Source organism: Etheostoma spectabile, chromosome 5 (genome assembly GCF_008692095.1).
Source record: "Etheostoma spectabile isolate EspeVRDwgs_2016 chromosome 5, UIUC_Espe_1.0, whole genome shotgun sequence".
NCBI lineage: Eukaryota > Metazoa > Chordata > Actinopteri > Perciformes > Percidae > Etheostoma > Etheostoma spectabile.
Genome location: NC_045737.1, coordinates 5,715,501 through 5,730,500, shown reverse-complemented (window position 1 = coordinate 5,730,500; position 15,000 = coordinate 5,715,501). Strand labels below are relative to the sequence as shown.

Sequence of the window (15,000 nt, the reverse complement as noted above, 5' to 3'; positions counted from 1 at the left end):
TTATTACTTGCAGTGTGTGTTGCTACTGGATATAATTGATTTTAATGACGTTTGCTCTTACATTAAATGTCTGAGATGGTTGAACCTGTTTTACACACTTTTATGCTATTATTAATTACTACAAAAACTTAAAATGTAAGCTTTTGGCCCATTGCACATTTTATGAGCCTGGCGAAGCACTGAGCACTGCTCTTGTTGCTGTTTTCAGTGTAAATAAAAGATCCTTGATTAAATGTTTACGGGAGTGTGCGGTCTCTACTGAAACATTCTTTCTGATCGCTATATCTTATTTCTACAGGGTTATAACTTTGAATCCTCAAAGAGTGCCTCTACCACATCGTCATCTTTCTCCTCATCAGCCTCAACTCGATCCACACGGCCAATCATAGTACCCACAGCTCAAGCCCTGTCCCCAAAGCTCGACCCCAAATCGGGCTCTCAGGGGTATTGTAACCCTACCAAAGGACAACACACCCTGCCATCTCCTACTGTGCCCACTCCTACTCCGCCTGCTCCTCTAACACCTCTAGAACTGGACACCATCCACCTCACCAAGGACCAAGACAAAAAAGAGGAGGCCCGGATTCCTTCCCCCGAGACATGTACAACGTTGTCCCCTCTCGCTACGCCTCCTTCCCAAGGGCAGATGATAGAACGGGACCTAGCACATGTGTTGGAGTGTGTCTCTCTAGAAGAGGAGGGGCCTCTGAACACAGGAGAAGGGGGAGGAAGGGAAGTCAAACAAGAAGGATCCACAGTCAATGCCACGAGGCACATACAGTCTCCTCTGCTTTTGGGGGGCATCGCTACACGTCGTGTGGGAGGAGGAGGCAGTAACTGGGGTTCAGATTGTGGCTCAGAGGGTGCTGAGGATGAGGGAGGGGAAGGAGCAGTCCTGGAGGTGCCAGACACAGCGCTGCTCCTCCCGCTCCATGACCCAGACCTTTATGTGGAGATGGTGAAGGGAACGCACTCCGTACCCCAGTACGCTGAAGTGGCTTACCCAGACTACTTCGGCCATGTAGCCCCAACATTTAGGGAGCCCCTTCAGGAGAGAGTTTACGGTGTACAGAGGTAAGATATTTTTCTGAAAACTTGTGGTTTGCTGAAATCCTTTAGCATTCAAACTGTAAACAGTATAGAGATTATAAAACTAAGAATATAATAAAATTGAAAAGGGAAATGAACTGCAGTGTACTATAGTGTTTACCATGCCAGAAAGATTTACCAGATTGGAGCAAATATTTTGAAACTTTTCTAAATCTTTGACTGAAGCTACAGATATGAGCATGACATCTAGACAGACCTTTCGGATCCTCAGTAATAGTGATGTTTTAGTAATGATTTTTTAGTAATGCTTTTTCCAAGGACAAGTTCTGAGTCAAATTTCCAGGCCCAATCTGGAGAAAGTTAAATGCTATAATTTGGTTACCTTCTTCATGACGCTCTGAATTGGCTTTTCAGTCTAATCATGCTCATCATCGGCTACAGTTTACACTTTTAACTCTGCTGTGTCTGTAAGTTCATGGTGGCATTTATTACAGCTTACTGCATCAATCATCGTAAATAAACATTTTTTTAATGGAAAAATGTTTTTTTTTCTTTCATTGTGTTAATCATGAGTTTGTTTGTGGGTCGCATCATGCAGGTCTAAAATATTCCAGGACACTGAGAGGTTGATTCATCCAAATGATATTGTGGATAAAGTAGTTTACGACCTGGACATTCCTAGGTGAGTCCCTCTTACAGAGTCTGCTAACTGAAAGACTTACATCACTATAGCTAGCTATAGCTATAGCTTGTCTTTTGTTTCTGATAATGTTGAGAGCTGTGGCATTCAAAAAAGCAGGTTACTTTAGCTCAATCTTTCACATTTTTTGTTGTTTCAGTTGTCCTGTTATTGAAGATGATGGCGAATCACTGAAGTTTAACTCTCAGTTTGAGTCTGGCAACCTCAGGAAGGCAGTTCAGATTAGAAAGTAAGTATATATTTTCACATTTGGAATCAGTAAGAGCTACACAATTAGTTGTGCAGTTTTAATTGGATCATCTTTTAACATAACTACATTTAAAGCCATGGTCAAATGTTACTATATTCAACCTAACTTAGACCTACTGTAAATATCACAGAATTAGATTAAACACAAAAGAAGTGTAACATCAGTATTTTGGTTAATTGTGTTTGAGTCCACTTTTATAGTTCATGTTGTGGTGTTTCTCCAGATATGAGTACGACCTTGTGCTGAATTCAGACATCAACAGTAATCACTACCACCAGTGGTTCTACTTTGAGGTGAGCGGCATGCGTGTTGGAACCACCTACCGCTTCAACATCATCAACTCTGAGAAGTCAAACAGCCAGTTCAACTACGGTAAGATGCCCAACAACATGTGGCTTGTCATTCTCCTTCTGACCTGCAGAAGATTTGTAACTTTTTGTAAATATTTTTTTAAATTAGATTTTATTGACTTTAAAGGCCTTTTAACCTAGTTTTAGTCTTAATGAGATTGCTTGAGCATCAGACAGCACTCATTCGTTTGTTTAATTCTTTCTCCATTTTTGTGTGTGCGTCTCTGTTTGTGTGTGCAGGCATGCAGGTGCTGATGTACTCTGTGCAGGAGGCGATCAGTGGCAGGCCTCGCTGGGTCAGAACAGGAACAGATATCTGTTACTACAAGTAGGTGCAGTCAGAAGGGGAGAAGGGAAAGGCAAACACCTTTTCAATAAGTATCGCAGTTAAATGGTGCAAGAGTACAGTTTTCATGCAGCATACCTGTACTGCCGTACTGCAGCTTCTGTACTCTAGTTTATTAATTACCTTTTATAATTATACATTTTATGTACAGTAGCTATAAAGCACTCTCAACTTCTTCAAAGCTTACTACACTGGCAACGATATTTTAAGCTAGTATTAATGTACTTAGTACTGCCACATTTCTTAATTAAATTTAGTGTCAACTTGGTGACACCCTTTACACCCTTTCTTCACAAATTGCTTCATATATTTACAAAGTATTGTGTGTGAATAATGTTGCATATACTTACGCCACCGCAAACTATTAGTTTTACCGACTATGTCACCTAAACTGCACATCAGAATCAGGTTAATTGCCAAGTAAGTTTTTAAATACAAGGAATTTGCCTTTAGAGTTTTGGTGCATATCACAAAAACATAGTAAGATATAATAAAAACAAATACTGCAAAGGTCAAGAAACATAACTATGGAAGAGAAAATTAACAATAAAGATATAAAAAGAACATTATAAAAAAGTATAATGTATCTGTTTTAAAAATGAAAGCGCTGTACATTTTGTGCTTGAATGTAAAGAGATAATAGTCCAACAATATACTGTAAACTAGGTAGAATTTATGACACAGCTGTTGTTTTGAATTGCAAGAGATTGTATAGGTTAATATGTGGTCATCGAGTGAATGTATTATGAGTGCTGTATTGTGCAACATCTACTCATGAAATGTTCCTCCTCCTCCATAGGAATCACTTTGCAAGAAGTTCCATTGCAGCTGGGGGTCAGAAAGGAAAGTCCTATTACACAATGACCTTCAGCACAAGCTTCAGCCATAAGGATGATGTCTGCTACTTTGCCTATCATTACCCTTATACATACTCCACTCTTAAGGTAGTATTACAATACCACAGTTTGCTGTAACCAAGAAAAACTTAGCATTTAGTAGTATATAAATATCTGACAATGCACCCCCCCCCTTCTTGACCATATTGCCAATGGTTTTGCTCCCTACAAAAATGTCTGTTTTCAGTATACTTCCATCAAGTAATTATTACTCTACCTCCTACTGCTAAAAGTCCCAAACTCCCAGTATGACCCCAGATGACCCCCAGACCCTGCCTCTTGATACACTGCCACTGTTTTGTTTCCCTTGTTGTTGAGTGGTCCCTTGTCAAATCTGAGCTCAGATAACTACTGGGCTCTCAACCTACCGTTCACTCATTATGTCAATAGTTGTGTTTTTTGCATTATATTTAGCCTGCCTTTTATATAGTGAATATGCAGAATTACTTATAATACAGTCCCTGACAAAAGTCTTGTCGCTTGTGTACAAATTGACCTGAAGTGCCGCTGAAATATATTTCTAATCAAGATTTATTTACAAGAAATGGCTCATTTTATCCAACAGCTTTGTAATAATGTTTCAGTGCAAAACAAAACTGTCAAAAAGTATTCTATATTCACAGCTTGGTAAAGCCCATTGAGTCAATTTTTGCAAAGACATAAGTGTTGTTGCCTTGTCATATGAGCTTCACCTGGACTAATAATGGATCAATTAGGTCTCAGGTGTGTAAAAAACAACCCCTGTACACTAGACCTACATCAAAGCAACTAGAACTCTGCAAACATGCCTAAGATTCACCCTGAGACTAAAGTTTGATTATCAAGAGGCTGAAGACCAGATCCACGCTGATGTGGCAGACACTTTCAATGTGTCTCAGCGTCAAGTACAAGAGATTAAAAAAACATTTGAAGACATGGAGACGTTTTTGACAAGCCCAGGTCAGGCAGACCCCGCAAGACAACTGCTCGAGAGGACCGTTTGTTGGCTCGAAAATCCAAGGAGCCCATTTTCCACTGCAGCAGAGCTCCACCAGACCTGGTCCCCTGAAGTCCCTGTGTCAACCTGAACAGTTTGTTGGATTCTGTCTCGAAATGGCCTCCATGGTCGAATCAGTGCCCAGAAGCCAGCAAAAAGACACTTGAAAAACCGTTTGGCATTTGCCAAGGCCCACAGCCTGCTAAAAGGATGGACGCTGGAGAAGTGGAAAAAAGTGGATTTTTCAGATTAATCTTCTATTGAATTACACCACAGTTGCCGCAAATATTGCAGGAGACCTACTGGAGCCCACATGGATCCAAGATTCACCCAGAAAACAGTGAAGCTCCATCGCATACTTCCATCTCCACTTCAAAGTTCCTCAAGGCGAAGAAGATCAAGATGCTCCAGGATTGGCCAGCCCAGTCACCAGACATGAACATCATTGAGCATATGTGGGGTAGGATGAAAGAGGAAGCATGGAAGACCAAACCAAAGAATTTTGATGAACTCTGGGAGGCATGCAAGACTGCTTTCCTAGCTATTCCTGATGACTTCATCAACACATTGTATGAATCCTTGCCAAACCGCATGGATGCAGTCCTCAAGCTCATGGAAGTCATACAGATATTAATTTGAATCTCACAGCCACCACTATTAATTTGCTGACATATTTTAGTATTTGCAGTAAATTTGTTCAATTTATGTATAGGCGACAAAACTTTTGTCTTGCCAAAATTTGACCTTTCTGTCTTGTTTAAATAATAAATCTTGTTTCAGTGAAACTAATTATTTCAGTGCATTGATATCATTGGGAGGGTTTTAGCTTTCATATGAGCTATTTTTTACACCAATTGATTAATTAAAAGTCAGGTTAATAGCAGGTGTTTCTACAAAATAGATAAGCAACAAGACTTTTGTCAGGGACTGTACAAGCAACAATAACCCAAACTGAATCAGTTTATCACCAGTGGCCTAATATATAGCCAGTGCAATAATTCAGCAGTAAAATGTTGAGAACCCAAGTGGGATGGGGGCTTAGATGGAAGTTGTAGATAATAATGTTAGCAAAATGTAAAAACTGTAAATTGTCATTCTGTCATTGTATCCTCAGATGCACCTTACCAAACTAGAGGCTTTGAGGACCCCTCAGATATACCTGAGACAGGACGTCCTGTGTAAAACTCTGGGGGGAAACAGCTGCCCCCTTCTCACCATCACTGCCATGCCAGAGTCCAACTCCAATGATCACATCTGTCAATTTAGTAAGTAAATCGCTGTAGGTCTGTAGGTGTGCATGCATTTTCTTTTTATTTGCTTACCATCACTCTCATTGGACAACATGTGGGATTCATGCTTGGCTCCTGGATAGGGCACCATAATGAACAAATGAATTAAGACATTCAGTTGACAGAAATGTGCCTTTCTCATTAATGGTTGCAAGAACATTATGGTAAATATTACTGCATGAGAAGGTCAAGGCATGCCAGTGCTTCCCTAATAGGTTTTTCCATCCTCTGTAGTTCACTGACACTGTTTTTCTGCTGTGAACTAATCCGTTTCTTTAATTCCTCTGTTTGTGCTATGATCCCTCTTTCTCAATATCCAGGGAATCGTCCATTGATCTTCCTGTCGGCCAGAGTGCACCCTGGAGAGACCAACGCCAGCTGGGTAATGAAGGGCACGCTGGAGTTCCTGATGAGCACCAGCCCACTGGCAGCCAGCCTGAGAGAGGCCTACATCTTCAAGATCATCCCCATGCTCAATCCTGATGGCGTTGTAAATGGAAAGTGAGTGAAAAGTGTAGAAAGAAATGAACACACATTCACAGCTTTCAAGTGTGCACACTGAAGATGCATATATCTCCCTAACCTGGGCCTGCATGTTGGTCAGAGCTTTATTTATATTAACACACACAACATCTTGTCTTGAATGATTCTCCAGCTGTTGCTCTTTTCTCCTCCACTCTCTATCCTTCCCCTTTTCTGCTGTCTCCTTTCTGCTGTAGTCATCGTTGTTCTCTGAGCGGGGAAGATTTGAATCGCCAGTGGCAGAATCCCAATCCTGAGCTCCACCCCACCATCTACCACACTAAGAGCCTGCTGCAGTACCTTGCACACATACAAAGGGCGCCACTGGTATGACCTCTAAATAACTAGACTTAGGGAGCATTTTGCACTTTGCTGCATTGTCTTTCATTTGGGAAGTGTAGATAACCTCTCCTAACATCTCAATAATTGGTGCCGTTTCTCCTGTTCAGCTGTACACTCTGTTTGGCTGCATGTGTACTAAATTTGACATCAATTAATCACCAAATTGGCATCTATACTACACTGTGTAAGTTAGATATAATGGGATATTGCTTTTTTTGGGAGATTTATTTGCTGTACAGAGGCTGATAACTTTACAACACAAAGCAAGGTGAGGCTGCTGTCCTTTCTCTGAAAATAGACCAGAGAAAATTTCTCATCACGGGAAATGTAAGATATCATATCATATCATGTGAAATTTTAAGAAGTAAAACTGTGGGCCCACTGAAAATACAGCTATTTTCAGCCATTGCAACTGTCTGTTTATCTTTGTGTTTGTTTGTTTTTTTCATTATTTTTACATTATTTCTTTACAAATTTAAGATATTTAATGTATGTGTGTGCGCGCGCAGGTCTTTTGCGACTACCACGGTCATTCCAGGAAAAAGAATGTATTCATGTATGGCTGCAGCGTGAAGGAGACAGTCTGGCAGTCCAATATCAGTGCTACGTCCAGTGATTTACAAGAGGACCTTGGATACAGGGTGAACAAAAACACACCCACACACACAAATGTAACACACAGAAACACTCATCCTTACATTAACTCTCTGCGTCTGCCCATCTGTTTCAGATTACTGTTCTCACATCGCTGAATAATAATTACATTGAACTCCGTACAAAGTTTTACAGAAAAGAGATGCTCTCAGAGCAGCTTATATTTAAAGTGTATGAATTGAAATACAAGTCCTGTGTCCCCCCACTTAACAACAGATTGTAGCAACACTTTACATTACAGTATATATTTGTGCACTTTAAAACTGACAGTAATTTCTCTTTACTTTCTCTCTATTTGTGCATATTTTAACATCAGATTACTGTTTAAAGTTTACTTCTTCCTGTTTATCTTTCCCTCTGGGTTATTGCTAAGGATTTTCTTATTCTGTTAAGTTTAAATCCTTAGTCTATTAGTGTAATATCTATCTTGTCATTAACATGTGTTTCAACGCCAGCTCTTATCTGACAAACATGTTCAAATTTGTTTTCACTATAATCATTTTGTATAAGTTCACCTTTAATTTTACTCTGCAAGGGAATAGGACCATTACTTTCTATCCACCAGTCGAGCTGAACAGGTCAATATTAGTTCATTGTTTCTCTCTGCATGTGGAAATGCAAAGTTCACTTCAGGCTACAATCCCACAGCAAACATGTTGGGTAGCAGCAGTCAATACTGCTGCTTTCCCAAGCAACTGCGTTGTACAGAAGCCAGTCTTTGTTGGACACAGTTATTTGTCCCCCTACTTTATCATCTGCCCCCTGGTGCACTAACACACACCTACACAAAAACACTCAAAACTGTTTTATTGTTTTTTTTAGGCACTTCCTAAGATACTGTCCCAGATCGCCCCTGCCTTCAGCATGGCGAGCTGTAGTTTTGTTGTGGAGCGCTCCAAAGAGTCAACCGCCCGTGTTGTTGTATGGAGAGAGATAGGAGTACAATGCAGCTACACCATGGAGAGCACGCTCTGTGGTTGTGACCAGGGAAAATATAAGGTAAGTGTGTATTTTATTATGTTTATAAGGTATGGACAAAAGAAAGACCTGCCTGATGTCATGCTGTTAAATACTCCATTAATACTCAATATACTATATATATGGAGTATTTAGTGCCTTTATTAGAGAGACAGTAGAACAAAATAATTGGAAATGAAAAAGATGGGGAATGACACTCAGGTCCACAACTGGACTCGAACTGGGGACACGGACCCTGTCCTAACTCTAGGATCCACCCCCGTAAGTAAGAGGTGCTCCTATAAATCTACAAATGTCCAGCAGGTGGCGCTGCAGTCCTTTTTTTCACTTTCTTTTTGCTTCACCTCTGTCTTTTCTCCTCCCTTTTTATTTGACCCTTCTACCTCCCTTTCTTCTCTCTTACTATCTTTCCACCCCAGCTGATTTCCTTCCTTCTGAATTCTGCCAATGTCAACATCTTACATATCTAGAGGCAGTCTAGGGATGCCATTTTGGCACTGATTAGCATCCCCACTGGTTCGTGTGGAAGTGTTTGTCCAGATGTGCAGGAACTAATGTCTACTGAATTGGGGCTGCATATCTCTGTGGCCAGGCCAAGTTTAGATGTTCCTAGCTCTGCTCTGGGGAAATAGAAACATGAAAGTGTTTTGGTGAAGTTGGGGGTGAGCTCTGTGTGTATGTCTCTGAGAGAGTATTCATTTACTTGTATGATGGTCCAGCACTGTGAAGACTTTGTTAGGGTTGCAGGTTTGAGTGCATTTGCGTTTGAATTTGTGCTTCCTGCAAATGAAAAATGATCATGTTTCTACATGAAACGTTTTCTCAGCAACAGCTTTTTCAGCATTGCAAATTGGGCTGTTTGAAGATGGACAACGGCTCCATCCCCAGGCTCCAGAGCAGTTATACAAAAAAAACCACAGCAGCCATTTTAAAGTAGATTTCTGTTGGACCTTTAAAAATATATATATATATTTCTTTCTAGCTGTATGTTGGACGTGTGCACGTACTGTATCTGCAAGTTTGTCTGATTGTGACATTTTTGTGTCTGAAATATTAGTATCTATTAGTATAATATGTCTTTGATGTGCATGTACATGTTCTCTTCAGGGTCTTCAGATCGGCACCAGAGAGCTAGAGGAGATGGGAGCTCAGTTCTGTGTGGCCCTGCTGAGGCTGAAGAGGCTCACGGGGCTCCGCAATCACCAACACCTGCTGGATTTAGAGAGCGATATCATTGGGACACAGGCTAAAGTAGTCAGGTCAGTAATGTGGAGCATGCTGCAAATTCACACCCATGCACAGGTTCATGCAGGTGCACACAGATGCTATGGTTATTTAGAGGTAGAGAGCTTTGTGTTAACGGTTAGCAACTCCCACCATGCACAGTTGAGTAATAAAGTCTTTGATCTCATGGAAACAAGACGCTAGGAGGTAGAAGGCAGGCTCACACTACAGATGTCATGAACCAATTTTTTCAAACTTTTTATTTATCCAATCCACTTTATTTATATAGCACAATTTTAACAAACACAAGGTTTCCAAAGTGCTGCACAAAAAGATAATACAGAATAAATAGATAACAATAAAAAGATTTGGTACCCTCTTGAGCAAGGCACCGTACCCCCCCAACCGCTCAGGGCGCTGGTTCAGCTGGCAGCCCACTCCCTCTGACATCTCTCCATTAGTGTGTGTGTGTGTGTGTGTGTGTGTGTGTGTGTGTGTGTGTGTGTGTGTGTGTGTGTGTGTGTGTGTGTGTGTGTGTGTGTGTGTGTGTGTGTGTGTGTGTGTGTGTGTGTGTGTGTGTGTGTGTGTGGGGTTCAGGACTGTGTGTGATAACTAACAAAGTGTGGACACAGAGTGTAAATTGTAATTTCCCCATGGGGGATCAATAAATAGATTAAAATTAAATTAATAAAAATTACCCAATCTAAAGATAAAAGCAATAAAGATAAAATAAATAGAAAAAATAAAATAACTAGAATGCACTGCCAGCATACGGTTAAAAATATGCAAGTATACACATAAGATCATACACCTGGTGTTAAAAGCCAAAGAAAAGAGGTGGGTTTTAAGAAGAGTTTTAAAATGAGACCGAGAGGAGGCCGGTCTAATGTGCAGAGGCTGCCCATTCCAAAGTTTTGGAGCTGCAACGACAAACGCTTGGTCCCCTCTGAGCTTAAGCCTAGCTTAGCACACACATTTTTCGCAATTGGCTGGTGATACTGTGCCAGAGAACCCAACTCTACTGGGGTGGTGGGGAAGAAGACCATGACTTCTAAGTCATGTCTAAGGACAGCCAAGCTTTAATGTCATCTAAACACTGTAGCAGTGGCGTAACAGTAGGAATTTCCCAATATATCTCAGATGATGAGTCTTTTCTGTTGCCAAAAATTCTACCTGAAAAAACAGTCAAGTGGTTACAGACTGTTTTCCTTTTTTTTTTCTTTTTTTTTTACCTGCACAAATCCCCTACTTACTGCCAGACACGTTGATTACTCAATGGTGTGACTGTCACTCCGGATCTCCTCTGAAGCACTACTCAAGAAACAAATGAAGGTTTGCATTTATGTAGGGCTGCTGTAGGCGTCATTGAAATTCTCTCATTGATCATGTGTGATAAATATAATACACTCCAAAGTGAGAGGGGAATGGGTATCAACAATTGTCAGTAATGTCATTATTTCTCTAAGAGAACGTAAAACCGCCATATTTTTCAGGGCCACAGTGAACAGGATGGATTAAATGCACATGAAATATGCAAACGAGGACACTGGCTTCCTGCAGAGTCGCTTGTAGCTGGAATTTATTTGCACAATAAATTATAAAGAAATATATTAAAGTGATCATGGTCAGAGCATGTCCTCAACCACTGAAGTGTCGTGCATTCAGGGGACGGCAGCATTGAATATGTTCAACTGTAAGACACACACTTCTTCAGTCCAGTACAATGGATTTTATCTTCCCATTGTTTATACCTCTATTCACAACACAGTTGCCTTGTAGAATCAGCAGTGATTTATTAGCGTTCAAGTTTAGCGTGATTGGCTTGGTTTTCTCAACTGGCCTCTCTCTTTTTCTCTTCTCTGTGATGCCAATCGTGTAGTATAGACAACTCAAATGATGTTGGTTTATGTTCTCATTGTTTGGCGAAAGGCTTAGTTAATTAATCGTTCATCAGAAAATAAATACATTTTGCTGTTTATCCTGAACAAATGCCTATTGTACTCTGGTTTCAGCTTTTCCAGTGTGAGGATTTGCTGCTTTTTTCCAGTTTTCATCATTGTAATTTGAATATCTTTGGGTTTTATCTGTTCATTGAGGGAGGGTACCAACCAAATTACATCAGTACTACCAAGTACTGATTCACCAAATTTTAGTCTTTTCAGCCCCAAAATCTGAACACAGACTCATTCGAAAATGTTAGTTGCACAAAGGTTCCATCCATATGGCTGAATGGCTTCAAACGAGGAGCCAGCGTTACGCTTTTACGTCCTAACAAACTTAACTGTATGTCAAATCAACTTTATTTAATTTCCCTGTGCGGAAATGTGAGGTCCACACATGAAATTGGACTTGAGTTCAACACCGCATATAAATGATTAAACTTGGCCAAACCCTGTCTGTGACAACCAAGGTTATCTTATTTTCTTTTTTAACATCAGCGTTCTCTCCTCCACAGCTTTGTTAAAGCAGTTGATTTGAAAGAATGGCTTTAAACTCCAAACCACTTAATGCTCCCGTCTCTTCATCTCTGTGTCTCCCAGTCTCTCTCTTTCCTACTAACCTACTCTACTTTAATATTGATATATTCATTCATCATTTATGGGTTTGATCATTAAGGGACTCCAAAAGTGTTCTTGTGTGTGTGCATGAGTATCCTTTGGGATTGGTTGCTCTCATCCCAGGTTTATGGATTTATGCGTGGCGCTTGGTATGGTACCACTTACCATTTAATAGGTCATCACAAAAAATGACATTGTGGCCATTGGGAGGTGTGTCCAAATAACTGGGTGTCTTGGAGTGAGTAAATGGGTGGATACGGGCAATGGTGTGTTTTTATGCCAGTGTAAGGAAGACCGAAAGAGATGTTTTTTTTTTTTTATATTATTATTTATGTAAGGAGATGTGGAGGTTTATCCACATGGGATTTGAGGGGGATTTGAATCTACATACATTACATTAATCTGTATATTAAGATGGACTGTGCGTAGAGAGGGCTGCACTTGATAGATACAGAAAATGTAACCCAAAGAAAGGAGAGATTGGGTTTGATATTTCTATAATGGCTTGTAATGGTTGACTCACAACTCTCATTATCTGTTTGGACAATATTCCGTCCATCCACATCATTACACACACACACACACACACACACACACACACACACACACACACACATTTACTGTACATATTCTGACGCACAATGTCTGTCTCTCTCCCGCACTTACATACTGGTGAGCTTGGTGGGAGCAACCCCCCCCCCGATTGACTCCCTGGGATCACATTTCAGGCCATTAACACCATTAAAAACCCACTAAAGCCACTAAAACCTCAAAGAACCAGCAACCATTTAACCATTAAGACCCACAGGAAAAAAACTGCCACATTACTTCTATTTTGTTAAGATTTTACATAGATTTAGACGTTTGAAGATGTGCACCTTTGGCTCTTGGGAGTTTGTGATGGACTTTTGTCACATCTTGTAAACTAAATGAATTATGAATTCATTTTAAATAAAATATATAAAAAAATGATTTAATCATACGTTTTCTAAATGCTTTGAGATGTTCACGCAGAGTTTAAAATATAATGGCAGTTTATGAGATCACATGCTTCATGTCTTTGTTTGTCAATTTCCTTTTTCTAACTAATTGCAACATAAAACAACGATAACGATCCAAAATAACCTGGCATATTAATAATCCCACATTTTATATGAGTTCCTCAGGCTATCTTTGGTTGGTGCTTTCAAGAAATCGGCTCCTTAACAGCATTTTCAAGGACCGTGAAACCCATTTCAGATGGATGTGTTACTCCGTGAATCTAGAAAGCTCTTTGCTGCCTCCAGTGCCTCTGAGTTCAGCTCAGAGTGAAGGACAGTAACATGGCAGTTATGTGCTATACAGGACTGTAAGTTAAGATGTGTATTTCTTTTTAAGAAGTGCGATACAAATGTTACACATTCATTATTAGAGATGTTCTTATACTGACATCAGTATTGGTATCGCCTCCGATACTGCCTAAAACGCTGGTATTGGTATCGGGAAGTGCTGGAGTTTACACAGCGTTGTTTTTCCGTTATATCTGACTGGATAATAAAATACATTTCTGTGGCGATCATTGTTTTTATCATTGTGTTTATGTTTCACAAGGAGTTCAACCTGAGCCAGACCGACAACAAAGATAGAAATCATATCCCATCCATACAGGGATAGCAGTATACACACTGGTATCGGATCAGTGCTCGGTATCGGCCGATACGCAAGTTCACATATCAGAATCGGTATCTGTAAGCAAAATAATTGGTATCGGACCATCTCTATTTATTACATATTTTCTCAAAATAATGCATGCCGAAATATAAAAATTGAAATAAATTAGAGGCATCAATGGTGCATTGTGCCTGCTTTTCCAAAGTCCTGACATGATGGAGGTGAGGAGTTTTGACCGTGACGGGCCTATTCACCTAATTTACTCACAGAGGAAAGTTAATGACACTTCTATTTGGTTATCCAGTAGCAGCCCCACCACCTATGTGATGGAGGAGGACGAGCCGCCCTTTCTGGAGCCGATAGACTACAGCGCAGAGAGCAACGATGAGGACGCCGAGCCTGAAAACGAGCACGCCGCTGAAGTCCAAGGGAATCCTGACCACCTCGATCAACTGTCGGACTCTGAGACCAATCACAGGGACCAACGCTGAGGTTTTTATCTCCACGACACCTGGCAATTTGAGCGTAAAACCACCCGGTGCTTGGATTGTCAGCTGATCTGAAATTAAATGTTTCACAGGTGAATTAGTCAGAACCCGCTTCTCACTTTCACTGGTGACTAAATAGCTTAGATTTGCACCTGACCCTATTATATAGACACTTTATAATGGTACATAGGCTACAATGAGGTGCTCCCAACCCAGATGGATTGATTTTGTTGGTCCACTGGAGTCAACTGTGTTGCTCAGTGAATGTTCTCACCTTTCGCTGTCATACTATAGCCTTCATGAACTGTAACCCCTGACCTCAGACACCATATAGCCTCTGAGTTTCACTTATCGCTAGCTAGAGCAGCAAACAGCAGGCACCGCCGATCCTTAACTTGAACCCTTGTCCACTCGCTCACTTCTCACAGCCTGTCTCACACTGAAGCTACCAGACAAGGCTGTGGTAGCGTAGTAGAACCAGTGGCTTCTGTAGGTACTGTGTTTGAAACCTCGCTCACAAATCACCCTGTGTTTGGTTCAAACCGAGGGGAAACTGGATCTCTCCCACTGACCAGCTTAGAGACCCAACCAACCTGCCTTCTTAGTTCCTTTTTCCTTCCTTCCTTTAGTCTCATCCTGCACTTTAACTTTTTACTCCTTTTGGTGACACTTCCTTGTGTCCTTCCTTGCGTTCCTCATTTTTTTTTTTTTTTTTTTTTTTTTTTTT

At 40.6% G+C, this 15,000-nt stretch overlaps 1 protein-coding gene across 4 annotated transcripts in view; it reads left to right on the top strand.

Moving 5' to 3' along the window:
* The window catches only part of agtpbp1 (ATP/GTP binding carboxypeptidase 1), a 31,580-nt gene that overhangs the window by 15,312 nt on the left and 1,268 nt on the right, over positions 1-15,000 (top strand). For 3 of the 4 annotated variants that reach the window (XM_032515071.1, XM_032515073.1, XM_032515074.1), the window contains 13 exons: positions 299-1,074; positions 1,649-1,732; positions 1,890-1,979; positions 2,224-2,372; positions 2,591-2,678; positions 3,496-3,640; positions 5,683-5,833; positions 6,178-6,358; positions 6,577-6,706; positions 7,231-7,362; positions 8,198-8,374; positions 9,461-9,612; positions 14,090-15,000. The exon at positions 14,090-15,000 is cut by the window's right edge and continues 1,268 nt beyond it. In XM_032515071.1, the coding sequence (XP_032370962.1) occupies positions 299-1,074; positions 1,649-1,732; positions 1,890-1,979; positions 2,224-2,372; positions 2,591-2,678; positions 3,496-3,640; positions 5,683-5,833; positions 6,178-6,358; positions 6,577-6,706; positions 7,231-7,362; positions 8,198-8,374; positions 9,461-9,612; positions 14,090-14,276 (2,442 nt within the window). In that variant the 3' untranslated portion in view covers positions 14,277-15,000. The remainder of the gene's footprint in view (positions 1-298; positions 1,075-1,648; positions 1,733-1,889; positions 1,980-2,223; positions 2,373-2,590; positions 2,679-3,495; positions 3,641-5,682; positions 5,834-6,177; positions 6,359-6,576; positions 6,707-7,230; positions 7,363-8,197; positions 8,375-9,460; positions 9,613-14,089) is intronic. The other variant, XM_032515072.1, reaches the window with a different exon arrangement.